Here is a 14,135-nt window from a genome sequence, read left to right on the forward strand (position 1 = left end):
TCTTTTTATTAGCACAAATGTAAAGTAGTTTAGAAATTCTTGCTGTTCTTAAATGTAAATTATTTCCTTAACCCCTTAAGGTCAAAGCCAATTTTCGTTTTTGCATCGCGGCTGAGCGGCTGATGACGCGGCCACGTCATCAGCTGCTCAGCTGCGATTGGCTGAGCACAGTTATGCTCAGCCAATCGCGACTGAGCTTCGGATGACGCTGCAGAGGGCGGCCAGCACTCGGGAAGATCCGCTGGCCGCCCGAAGAAGACGTCACTGCTGAGGATCGGAGACCGTGGTCGGCACGTGACAGGGATGTATAGCGCACCACACTTCCGGGTACACGGGTGGGGGGTGGTGGGACACGGGGAAGGGGGCCATTCACAGACATAACATACATTACAAAGTTGTATAACTTTGTAATGTGTGTTATTCTGTGAATAATTTTTTATGGCCGGACAACCCCTTTAAATTCAAATTATATAATGATTTTTTACACAATAATCTTTGTGTAATAGGGCCCTTATGTAGCATTTTCACACTGTGGCTGCCACATGCAAATAAAACTATGCCCACAGATTTTGCAGGTAGACTAGCAATTGTCCTGTCAAAATTGGGTGACCAATCTCCACCACTTGTGGGCATGGCTTTCTCTACATGCCTCAGAATCTGTGTTTAGTGAATGACTCAAATATCTGAACCTTTAACATGATCAAAACCATAAAATATGTTAAAGGACTAAATAGGATTTAGGTGGGAAGTGTTTTTAGCAAAAAAATTAACTCAAGAACAAGAGGACAAAGTGAGAGGTTAGTTGGGGGAAAGATAAGAAGCAACGTGAGAAAATATTTCTTTACTGAAAGAGTAGTAGATACTTAAACAATCGTCCAGCGGATGTGGTTGGTAAATCTACAATAACAGAATGTAAACATGCCTGGGATAAACATTTATCTATCCTAAGATAATCAGAAAGGAAATAATAAAAGGGCAGACTAGATGGGCCCAGTGGTCTTTTTCTGCCGACAATCTTCTATGTTTCTATAAGAAAGAAAGCTGTATTTCTTCGGATGAAGCAAAATGGAGACAGTGAAGAAACACAAAATATGATGAAAAATGAGTAGTGATGATTTAAATAAGTGATGATATTTTATACATATGAATGTCATCCTTAATAATAATAATTATAATCTTGAAACTTCCTTAACCCCTTAACAACACAGGGCGTAAATATACACAGGGCGTCGTTAAGGGCGTTCATAGGGGGGCCGCGCAACGACCCCACTCTGAACCCCCGCAATCCCAGGAGCTATCTGCAGCCCGGGATTGCGCTGTAATGGCACCGATCCCGGCTCGGCATTCTATTGCTTTCGGCTGCAGCAGCTGAAAGCAATATAACACTGATCTCATGGATCTATGCAGTATATCTACAGTATACTGCATAGATCTCTATGAGAGATCAGTGTAGTTATACTAGAAGTCCCCTAGGGGGACTTCTAGTTAGTGTGTAAAAAAAAAAGGTTTTTAATTAATAAAAAAATGTCCTCCCCTAATAAAAGTTTGAATCACCCCCCTTTTATTAATAAAAATAAATAAACATGTTTGGTATCGCCACATGCGTAATCGCCCGAACTATTAATTTATTTCATTCCTGATCTCTCACGGTAAATAGCGTAAGCGCCAAAAAAATTCAAAGTGCAAAATTGCACATTTTTGGTTGCATCAAATTCTGAAAAATTGTTAAAAAAAGCGATCAAAAACTTGCATATGCGCAATCAAGGTACCAATAGAAAGATCAGATCATGGCGCCAAAAATGACACTTCACACAGCCCCATAGACCAAAGGATAAAAGCGCTATAAGCATGGTAATAGAGCGATTTTAAGGAACATGTATTTTTTAAAAAAGGTTTTAATTTTTTAAAAGCCATCAAATAAAATAAAAGCTATGCAAGTTACATATCGTTGTAATCGTAACAACTTGAGGAACATGCATATCAAGTCAGTTTTACCCTAGGGCAAACTGTGTAAACGCAAAACCTCCCCAAATTAAAAAAAATATATATATTTTTTTAATTTTACCACACATTTTTTTCTTGTTGCGCAAAGTACTTTATGCAAAAATTAAGCCTGTCATTGCAAGTGCTATGGCCTTTTAAGTACAAGGAGGAAAAAACGAAAGGGCAAAAATAGAAATTGTCTCAGTCTTTAAAGGGTTAAAGGAGAAGTCCAGTGAACATTTTTATTAACCCCCTAGCGACCCATGACGTATCTGATACATCATGGTGCCGCGGGGGGTGTTCAGAGAGGGGTCCCGCCGGGACCCCGCTCTGAACGGCGCTGATACCGGCTGATATGTACAGCCGGCGCGGGTCCCGTTGCCGCATCGGTAAATTAAGCCTCTAAATGCAGCTGTCAAACCTAACAGCTGCACTTAGAGGCTTTACGCCGCAAGTCCCTGGTGTCTAGTGGGACGGATCTCCCCCCCGCGATGCTATCGCGGGGGGGAGATCCGTTCTTCTGCCCATGCTGGGCCTCAGCGTTGCAATAACGCTGATCCCGGCTTGGCAATAGATTGCTACCCTCCAGGGGTACTTCTAGTTACAGTAAAAAAAAAAAAAGTAAAAATGTTTTTTTATTAATATAAAATCCCCTACCCTAATAAAAGTCCAAATCACCCCCCTTTTCCCATTTTACAAATATAAATATATAAACAAATAAACAAACATATTTGGTATCGCTGCGCGCGTAATCACATTCCTGATCTCGCACGGTAAACTGCGTCAGCGCAAAAAAATTCCAAAGTGCAAAAGTGCGCATTTTTGGTCGCATCAAATCCAGGAAAAATGTAATAAAAAGCGATCAAAAAGTCGCATATGCGCAATCAAGGTACCGATAGAAAGAACACATCATGGCGCAAAAAATGACACCTGACACAGCCCCATAGACCAAAGGATAAAAGCACTATAAGCATGGGAATGGAGCGATTTTAAGGAACATATATTTGTTAACAATGGTTTGAATTTTTAACAGGCCATCAGATACAATAAAAGTTATACATGTTACATATCATTGTAATCGTAACAACTTGAGGAACATGCATAAGTTTTACCATAGGGCGAACGACAGCGCAAGTTATTTTTTTCCGGTTTCACAGCATATTTTATGGAAAAATAATGCCTGTCATTGCAAAGTACAAGTGGTTTCGCAAAAAATAAAGGCTCATATAGGTCTCTAGGTGAAAAAATGCAAGTGCTATGGACTTTTAAACATAAAATGGAAAAAGCAAAAGTGCAAAAACGAAAATTGGCTTTGACCTTAAGGGGTTAAAGTATTGTATTGTATACAAATTACCAAAAATTACCTTATTACAGGAAATGCACATAAAGGGATTTTTCCCTGCACTTACTACTGTATGAAGGCTTCACTTCCTGGATAAAATGGGGATGTCACTACCCGACTCCCAGAGCTGTGCGGGCTGTGGCTGCTGGAGAGGATGATGGCAGAGGGATGCTCAGTGTCCCTCCAGTGCCCTGTTTCCCTCAGTGTCCCCCTGCCATCATCCTCTCCAGCAGCCACAGCCCGCACAGCTCTGGGAGTCAGGTCGTGACATCACTATTTTATTAGTAAGTGCAGGGAAAAAAGTACTTTATAACCATTTCCTGTTATAAGTGTGTATTGTAATCTGTATAACTTTTGGGGGGGCAATACAATACTTAAAAAAAAAAATTTTGCTGGACTTCTCCTTAACTGAATCTCCTGCAGAATATGATTTATGATAATGATCATTATAGTAAAATGTAATAAAATAAAAAAAAGCTTAAAACTTGGATAGTTTGTCTGTCAAATATAAAAAGTCAAAAGCAAAGTTTCTATGTCAAATACAAAGTTTTGGTGACATTTTTTTCTCATTTTCCATTGTCTATCTATAATATAAAAGAATCCTGAAACTTCCTGTTGTGTATGTTTATAAAAGGAGGCTACTGCAAAGTCATCTGTATTGCATTGCAGTGACAAGTGACACCAGTAGATGGAGGAGGCAATAGCAGCTCCCTGTGGAATGACCTCTTCAAAGGTCACAGAGCACATTTATGACAAGGGAGCAGATTCTGTGTATTGTCATATATGTCCATGAGGCTCACTGTAAAGCATGACACTAAGAGGAACATTTATTCTTAAATTAGGCCCTGTCCCCTTTCCCCCGGATTCACTAAGAGGCGCAGACCTCTTAGTAAACCTGTCTGGCACTGCGCCCAGCAGTAGATTTGTAGATTTGTATCAGGATTTATGTCTGCAAACAGGTGTAAATCATAATAAATTATGTGGGGAAGGGGGTGCGGCTGTAAATAGCGATAAATGAGGTGCGGGAGGAGGCCATACCTACTCCCCCACCTTACCCCCCCCGGGGTACGCCGGTCACCGTAACAATGTACAAAAGTGAAATAAAAAGAATTAGAAAATAAAAACCTCTTTCTGTATTTGACTGTAATCAGTAAAAGAACATTTAGGCAACATATTCCCTTTAAGGACATTTTGGAAAACTGGTTTATGTAAGATACGTTCTTAGGTTGATTTGTCCTCTATGTCTTACACTGTATGAGTCATTACGGTTAATCTTTAAGTGTTTTGTACAATCTGGGTCAGTGGGTTGGAGGAGATGTAACATTAGATACAGTAAATGTAACATTTTATTATTTTAGCTATGTTAAATCACATTACTTCATTCCACATGAAAGCACAGGCTTGACCTTCCAGGAATGTTAACTAGAAACTAATTTATTTAAATACACATTTCAGTGGGACTAGTTGTGATCCAAGTACAGTGGTGCCTTGGATTACGAGCATAATTCGTTCCGGGACCGTGCTTGTAATTCAAATCCACTCTTATACCAAAGCAAATTTTCCCATAAGAAATCATTGAAATGTAGACAATTGGTTCCACACCCCAAAAATCATTTTATAATCATTATAGCAGCAGTGTGTATAGCTGAGTGTGAGTGCAAGCACATTATAGCAGCAGTGTGTATAGCTGAGTGTGAGTGCAAGCACATTATAGCAGGGATGGAGAGGATGGGAAACACAAGGACTGATAGAGATTGCAGGGAGCATGAAGGAATGAGCAGGGCAGATGTAGACACAATATAGCAGCACTCTGTCTGAGGAGAGAGGGGTTAAAGCTATAAAGAGATTACCCCCACAGTCCTGTCCCCTGATGCAAGCCCCAGCCTGAAGTGGATCTGCTATAAATTGGAAGGTGAGAGAGACTTCCTGGGTCAGAGTACTGTGCTGCAGACCCCGCTATGCAGGCCATGCCCCTCCCCCACTCACGCTCCCACCCAATACCAGGAGCTCTTAAACCAAAGCAATGCTCTTAAACCAAGTTACAATTTTGAAAAACTGTGAGCTCTTCTTGCAAAATGCTCTTAAACCAAGTTACTCTTAAACCAAGGTACCACTGTAATTCTTTACTATAGCTATAACTGAATTAATAGTACTAACAATTAGTGTTGAGTGGCAGCAACGTTCCCCAAACCAGAATGCTCGACTTTTGACTCCTGGCAGCAGGAGAAGTTGGATGCCACAATAGGGCTGCCAGGAAAACATGGATACAGCCTATGGCTGTTTGGATTTGGATAACATTGCCAAACAGTTTGGTAAGTTTGCTCAGCACTACTAACAATATCATCCACACCCACATAATATTAAGCACAGGATAGGTGTCTGTGACATTGACCTTTGTAGAATTGGTCCTTTAGCATTCAAATTCTTTGCTCTATCTGGTACTTGCACCTCTGTATCCTGAATCTGTTACCACATTGGGTATGAAATGTTTTGTTACAAATGTAAAAATGTCATACACAATGCAGTACAAACAAGTATTGACAGTAATTTACTATAATTAGCACATTGCCCTTTAATGTCAAACATGGCAGATAATTCCTTGCTGCATCCTTTGTGGAATTAACAATGCTTTTAGTGTGACAAAATGACAAATTCAGTTCACCAGAGAAAGGATTTCTTTAATTCTCTTCCACATTAAACCTGTCTTTTCCACTTACACAAGCACGCTTGATGTACAGTTAAAAGCCATGCTGATTGCAATTTGCATGAATACCATATACCATTTGTAAAATTACTGCTGATTGTTACATATTTATAACAAGAAACATCTATTCATTTATGGGATACCAGCAAAATGTGATCATTCCCTTTCTGAACATTATGTGTGGGAGGAAATAAAGAATCCTAGTTGTAATTCTCAGGATTTTTTTTAATGTCTTGTGTTTGTCCATGTGCAGAAAATGATGAGATCATCCATATTCCACATGTTTATACTAAGCATGGTTGCCGTGGATGTAATTGTCGCTGCCAGCAACTACTACAAAGGGGAGAACTTTAAAAGACAATACGATGAGTTCTATCTTGCCGAGGTAGGTATACAAATTGGCATTTCAGCCAGCTATGTAGTTACTGTTCAATATACTGTAAATTTTTTTCCCAGCAACATATTCCCAAAGTGTTCAAATTCTTTTGTCTAGCAATGAATAAAGGCTGTCAGCCAATAATCCAGGAGCTAGATTCCTGCAAGAAAATGTCAGTGGTAATGAGCTGATGCTTGAGTGGAACCTCTGTAGGCAATCCATGATGGTTGCTAAGCTGCTTATTATCATCAAGAGTGCAACCGACAGGAACACTTATATAACATTTCTCAAACCTTAAATGCCACATCGTCTAAGAACATGGTTATATTAAACATAATTAGTGGAGAACCTCATTTTATTTCCTGATTTCATTCAAGATTTGTCACCACATCAGTGCCTCATTTTCTCATTTTCACTTGGATGTTTTCTTTTTTTCAGTATAGCAATAATTTAATTACGTCCGAAACTACTGTACGTCTTGGTTTTTTTTTTGTACTCAATTAAAGTTTGTCAAGCCAATACAAATCCATAAAAATGTAAAAAGAGCCATAAGACTTTTATTTTGCCACCTACAGGTCTGGTTGGGGCTAATGTAGGAGCTATATTTTATTGGTATCATATTGGTAAAAAAGAAAAAAGTCCTCAGGCCACACCAACAGGTCATGTTTTGAGGATTTCTTATACAAATATCACCTGATGCACTCAGTATAATTATATCAGCTGTGCAATACTAAGGAATTGCTCAAAACATGACCTGTTGGTGAGCCCTGAGGACTGGAATTGAGAAGCACTGCTCTATATTAATTGGATATTTAGTTACACAAATCCTGCATCCCCTTGTGAGGAGTTATACAATGGATATAAATTATAAGTCTTGCAAAGCTTCGCGTTTGGCAGACTTCAGATGGATATCATTAGCACATACTGTAGATTCCCATTAAAAGATGAATCTTTATTCAGATATTAACTTGCTGTAACAAACTGCTGTTATGTCAACCATAGTAATTTCCTTGATCTCTGAATGACATCACAAATAGTGAAATGACAAAGTTTATTCAGCCCCTTAGGGTCCATTTACACAGAAAGATAATCTGACAGATTATCTGCCAAAGAGGTGAAGCCAAAGCCAGAAACAGACTATAAACAGAGATCAGGTCATAAAGGAAAGCCTGAGATTTCCCCTCTTTTCAAATCCATTCCTTGTGTTGGCTTCAAATCTTTGGCAGATAATCTGTCAGATAATCTTTCTGTGTAAATGGACCCTAAGTTAATAAGGATGGTGCTTAGGTTTGTATCACATGATAGGATGAATAGCAATATTTGCATCTGTAATAGAGACAGGGGCCTGGCCTGACCAAGGTCATAACTAACACCTGTCATTCCATAATATGTGTAATGGCACACATTCTTGTCCATTATCCCCTACCTGCAGCAGATCGCTCAGTCTGGTGGTCTTCTGATTTTTCCTAGTATGCTACTTCCGGCAGCTTCTCCTGTATTTATAGCTCAGCTCACAAGTTCTGGAGTATTTCAGTCAGCAAACCACATCTGTGCTCCCTGGTTATTTGTCGCATCCCAGCATCCTTCTAGTCATTTGAATCTTGCTTCAATTCTAATTCTCAGCTCAGCTCAGCTCCAGTCTGAACAGTGCCTTCTCATATTTTAAAGTGTGACAGCAGACGAAGAGCATCTAGTTCCGCATTATCATCACTATCATCAGTCGGTGGTCACTAGGGACCTTCTCTGAGGGTAGCGACCTGGGAGTTTCCCGCAGCGAAGCCCATCCTGCCTTGCGACGGGCTCTGGTTAAAAAAAACAGGGGCACCTTAGACTCCACTCCTTGGAGCAGGTACATCAGCACTCCTTGGTGTTTCAGGGAATCCACCTACTTGTGCTTAGTGCATTCTTTGCAATATGGTCATGTGAAACTGACCTGTAACAAAATTACTCTTGCACAATCTTATTTAAAATGAATTTCAAAAACTGGCACTGCTGGCTTGATCACACTGCAAAAAAATGTTGTGCCACCAGCGATCCCTATGCCTCCATCCACTGAGAGGCACATACACCACAATGGCAAAGGGGGCAGTGACAGAAAAGGGGTAGAGACAGAAGGGGCAGCAGCACCAATGTTCACTTTGCCACCAATGAGACTGGAGGCTTAATGTATGCTGGCACAGGGGGCTCACAGAAGGTACGCTGACACAAAGGGGTCACACAAATACATGCTCTGCTCACTGATCCTGACAGGAATGGCTGGACTTCGCCCACGATTGGCTGGTCAGTGGCAACCAACCAATCACGGCAATAAGATGGGTGGCACCATTGCCTCCAAGGACGGTGCCAATCACTGTTTAATTCTGGGTCACCAGGTGCAGAACTGACCAGCCAATCGAAGCATTCTTCATTATAGGGGTAGTAAAACTCCCCTGTAGTGGGACAAGTAGATATGGCCTGCTGTGGTAAAAAGCAGCCATCTTCAATCAATCACCACATCACTACACATGGTGATTGCATAAAGGATCCACTGAGCGATATATCCTGTGTCCTTAAGTGACAGGCTCGACTCATGGGTTCTTAAAAATGACTATTAAAGATTGTGATATTCTGATTGGATGCAAATAACCAACCTAATTTACATTATAGCATCGGATGTAGCATGGGCTTTCCTGCGATTATAAAGTGCACAAGACCAATAATATTCTCTAACCATCTTCCCAATCATCAAAGACAAGTCACATCAAGTTGTATAAAAAGTACACGGACAGCTCAAGCAACAGAGCACTAAAAGGCACAATAAAAAAAGGATGATTCAACCAGTTTGTATGTTAGACTAGATGGAATCTAAACAACCTACTAAAAATAAAATGAGAAGAGCACAATAAGCAAAGGCAAATAACCAACGGGTATTGAGTGATTTTACACTTCTTGACACACTATAAATTAGAAGGTTCTTTAAGGCAATACAGTATCAGACATTATAGAATTTGAACTTTCAACAGTATTGCTATTTGTGTAGCATCGTTTGTGAAATATTACAAAATAAATACTTTTTGTAAAAAAAAAAAAGGAAAGATTTTCAACATATTAAAGCTTTCTAGTATTTGTTTTTCTTTGAGGTTTATAAATGGTGCTACATGCTATGCTGTGACTATACACTTTACAAAAATGTAAACACTCTCTGCCCCATTCATTTATGTCCCTTAATCCCCAAAACAGTACTCAAATACCACCAACTTCCACTCTATCTACTGGTATAGTGACCCTAATGACCCCTGTAGGTTTTGCTGGTCATGGGACTACTGACAAGATGCCCATGATAGCTGGCTTAAATTAAAAATCTGAAGTGTCTGATTATCTTAGAACATTCTATTGTCAACCTATTGTTAAGATTTGCTTTAAAGCCATCACTTGAGATGTACAATACTTACAGATGTACTTGTTCAGTTGGGACTAGAGTCATGAGCAGCACTGAATTTTGACACATGGCCAGTCAAAGTAAATATGTTTCTTTTTTCTTCCCAGGTGGCATTTACAGTACTTTTTGACTTAGAAGCTCTGTTGAAGATTTGGTGTTTAGGATTTACAGGCTACATTAGCTCCTCTCTTCACAAATTTGAACTGCTCCTTGTAGTTGGAACAACTCTTCATATTTATCCAGTCCTCTATCACTCCCAGTTTACGTACTTTCAGGTATGTAAAAGTTTAGCACCCCATTTTTGTACAATAACAAACACATTGGGGGAGATTTATGAAAGGGTGTAAATATACACCTGGTGTAAACTGTCCACAGCAACCAATCACAGCTCGGCTTTCAGCTCTGGTAGAATAAAAGAGGAGCTGTGATTGGTTGCTGTGGACAGTTTACACCAGGTGTATATTTACACCCTTTCATAAATCTCCCCCATTAAGTCATCTGCCAGTTTTTTTGTTTGTTTGTTTTTAAGTTTTTACTTTTTTAAATGGGTTTCCCCAATAGGTAACCCCATAGATATATAGATAGATCACTTGCACACACATTTATAATTTCTCATAAATCTAATTTACTTTCTTGCATGCTTCTCTGCACCCTTATACAACAGTGAAATCACCTGAATAAAAACATATTATGCATGAAGCTAATATTTCATTGTGCTTTTAATACAATTTATGTACATCCACGTTTCTTGGTATTGATTTTTCAGTAGAACTGTATTTTCAAAGTTGGGATGCTCACAGGAATTTCACCTACTGGGATTTTTTGTTTGTATTATGATACAAACATTAGTGAGTGCACTGACAGACATGACATTTTCTACCATTTGGTTTACTCTCTGTTTTTATTCTCTTTTTCTCTAGAGGAAAACGAATATTGATTTTGTGCAAACAGTTTATAGATCAACTAGAGGAAACTAATGATTTATGAAACAAACTAAGTATTTGTTTAATATAATATACATATGTCTTTTGTAGGTGTTAAGAGTTGTTCGACTCATCAAGATTTCCCCTGCTTTGGAAGACTTTGTGTATAAAATATTTGGACCTGGTAAAAAACTAGGAAGTCTGGTGGTGTTCACTGCCAGCCTCCTTATTGTCATGTCAGCCATCAGTTTGCAGATGTTCTGCTTTGTGGAGGAGTTAGACCGTTTCACCACATTTCCTCGGGTATGTAATAAGAAGCAGCATTTCTCATTATTAAATACTGTACTGTACATTCATAAAGCTTTGCATAGAATTTAAATCTTCATTACTGTCAAAGCAAATGCACACAACACACTTATTTTTACCTGATAGTCAAACAGAAAACTTTTTATATTACCACCATGTTATCCCACCTATATTTTTTTCTTTTAAAACTCTTTTTATTTAAAAGTACCATCAGGAACAGAAGAGTATGCATACAAACACGTTGAGCAATATACAGAATAATATTCTGCAAAATAAGGTTACAGACACCAGAAGTGAAATGTAGAAATGTAACTCAGTGAGGCCCACAGGGGGCAAAAGTACTTTTGTTTGTTTAAACCATAATGGTGAAGGAGGGGGGACCTAGGAGGGGCAGCAGAGGGGACTAAGGAGAGGCGAGCATAGCAGTTCTACCAAATGTGGCATTGGGGAGGTCTGAGCATAGAATTCAGCGAGCAACCTGAGCAGTGGTGAGGGTTATATGGACATCTGAAAGTTTCTAAACTTAGCCCAGGGGAATCAAACTTTTATGAAGGTGTCATGTCGCCTCTGCTCCCAGAAGGCCAATTTCTCCAATCCGTATAGGTGGTTGACCTTTTGGACCCAGAGTTGCTCCACTACAGGGGGCTTCCTCCTTCCATGCAGTAGCAATAAGGAGTCTAGCAGCAGCCAGTAAGGGTTTGATAAGCTGCAGTGTTTTCCTTTTGGAAGGCAAGTTTTGGAAGTACAGGGAATAGATACTTTCACTATTTCGAGAATACCGGAAGAAATTTGTTTTCAAAAGTCCTTGACACCTTGGCAATGCTACCACGTATACATGTAGGAACCTGAGGAGGCACCACACCTCCAACAGACATCTGCGTAATCAGGGTTAAATTAATGAAATTTAGTGGGTGTCAGATACCAGTAGGAGAGGACCTTATATCTGTTCTCTTGCAATCGTACACACCGGGAAGTTAGCTTAGGAGCTGCTATTAGCTTAGCCCACTTTCCTATATTCTATCCTCTAAGCTCAAGTTCTTGTTTTTTCATCATATTGGTCCTTTTACATGGGGTGATTATCAGCCAAACAGGCTTTCTACTGACCTATGGCCTTAAAAACCATCATTGGTCAGCCACAAATCTCATGTATGAACATGGGATGTGCAGCAACACAAATGATTCAGAAGGGCAACACAAATGATCCAGATATTATTTGTGTGGCCCTGTCATTTAGCTATGTATAAGGCTAATTAAAAGAGCTTTTATTGGGAATGGATCTACCCATGTGAAAGGATTATCAGTCCATTATTCATAACTGCTTCTTACTTTATGGGTGGACACTCTTTGCTGTGCTCTTTCACACCCCAATAGAACACTATACTCCATGTTTTCCGAGAAAGAAAGTAATTTAATATGAATTAGGGTCCTTTTTACATGTACAACTAAATCACTTAAGTGCTTGTTTAGTGAATGACAATTGATAATTTGTTCGAAATGATAGACAGTTAGACAAATAGGTAAATCGCTTTGCAAAGTCATTAATACAATCGTATTTATTAACATAAGATCGTTGTTACGATCGTAATATATACTGACCCCTGAGAATGACCAAAAGACTAGTGAAGAAGAGGGAAGGCGGGCACCATCAAATCTCAAAAAGGCATGAAGCTGGGTGCTACTAATGCTCTATAGAATTATAAAACAACAAAAAAGAGAAAGCTAGAGCATATGGAAAAATATAAGTGCACACCAAAAATTAAATGTAAAAAAGCTTTATTACACCGGCTGCTTCATAAAAACATTTAAAAACAATACACTCTGTGGCATCCTAAGTATAAAGGATGTGCCACACTGTTATAAAGTAAGATTAAGTGACCCAACTAGGACTTCTAGTCACCACTATCCACATGCATCAAACAATATATATATGACCTACAAATATAACAATGCTGGACAAAAATTCTCAATTTATAAATGAATACTTTATTGTTACATACAAAAAAACATAGTCAAAAACATATCAAAAAGGAAGCAGAAAATATACAATACACATATCAGATGGTGTTACAAGGCAGTTATACATAAATGTTTGTATACTCTATATGCTCAACAAACAATGGCATGTCAGTCGACTCCCAGAGGCACAAAGGTGCACGAGTGTAAGTAAACAATGAACTCGAAAGTGCCCAAATGAACTATGTATATAGTGCTGCAAGTGCAGACTAAGGTGCGAAGTCATATATACTATGTAAGTCTAAAAAGCAAAATGTAATCAGAAACAAACTATACTTAAACCTCTGGGTCCAAATGTGTGCTGCCAAGTAATACCACTCACTTGGCAGCACACATTTGGACCCAGAGGTTTAAGTATAGTTTGTTTCTGATTACATTTTGCTTTTTAGACTTACATAGTATATATGACTTTGCACCTTAGTCTGCACTTGCAGCACTATATACATAGTTCATTTGGGCACTTTTGAGTTCATTGTTTACTTACACTCGTGCACCTTTGTGCCTCTGGGAGTCGACTGACATGCCATTGTTTGTTGAGCATATAGAGTATACAAACATTTATGTATAACTGCCTTGTAACACCATCTGATGTGTGTATTGTATATTTTCTACTTCCTTTTTTATATGTTTTTGACTATGTTTTTTGGTTTGTAACAATAAAGTATTCATCTATAAATTGAGAATTTTTGTCCAGCATTGTTATATTTACTGTTATAAAGTAGAATAAACTTCCAATGGCAAATAAACAGTATGACAATTAAATAATGTACATACAAACCCAAGATCTGCGGACCAAAATAACAGCAAGATGTTTTTTTGTTCCGGTCCACAGGTCTAGAGGTTATACATACATTATTTAATTGTCATTTGTTGGTACATGTGCATTATTTTCTTTATCTTCATCCATGTGGGTCTGTAACCCATTGGAAGTTTATTCTACTTCATAACAGTGTTGCACATCCTTTATACTTAGGATGCTGCAGAGTATATTGTTTTAAAAAGTGTTTATGTAGTAGTCGGTGTAATAAAACTATTTTACATTTCATTTTTGGGTTGCACTTTTGCATATT

The 14,135-nt window shown here is 38.8% G+C and overlaps 1 protein-coding gene across 1 annotated transcript in view; it reads left to right on the forward strand.

The window, feature by feature from the left end:
* NALCN (sodium leak channel, non-selective) overlaps window positions 1–14,135 on the forward strand; it is a 420,693-nt gene that overhangs the window by 208,991 nt on the left and 197,567 nt on the right. The window contains exons 12-14 of the mRNA XM_069970713.1: window positions 6,283–6,414; window positions 9,931–10,098; window positions 10,858–11,049. Coding sequence (XP_069826814.1) covers window positions 6,283–6,414; window positions 9,931–10,098; window positions 10,858–11,049 — 492 coding nt within the window. The remainder of the gene's footprint in view (window positions 1–6,282; window positions 6,415–9,930; window positions 10,099–10,857; window positions 11,050–14,135) is intronic.

Source organism: Dendropsophus ebraccatus, chromosome 5, assembly GCF_027789765.1.
Source record: "Dendropsophus ebraccatus isolate aDenEbr1 chromosome 5, aDenEbr1.pat, whole genome shotgun sequence".
Lineage (NCBI taxonomy): Eukaryota > Metazoa > Chordata > Amphibia > Anura > Hylidae > Dendropsophus > Dendropsophus ebraccatus.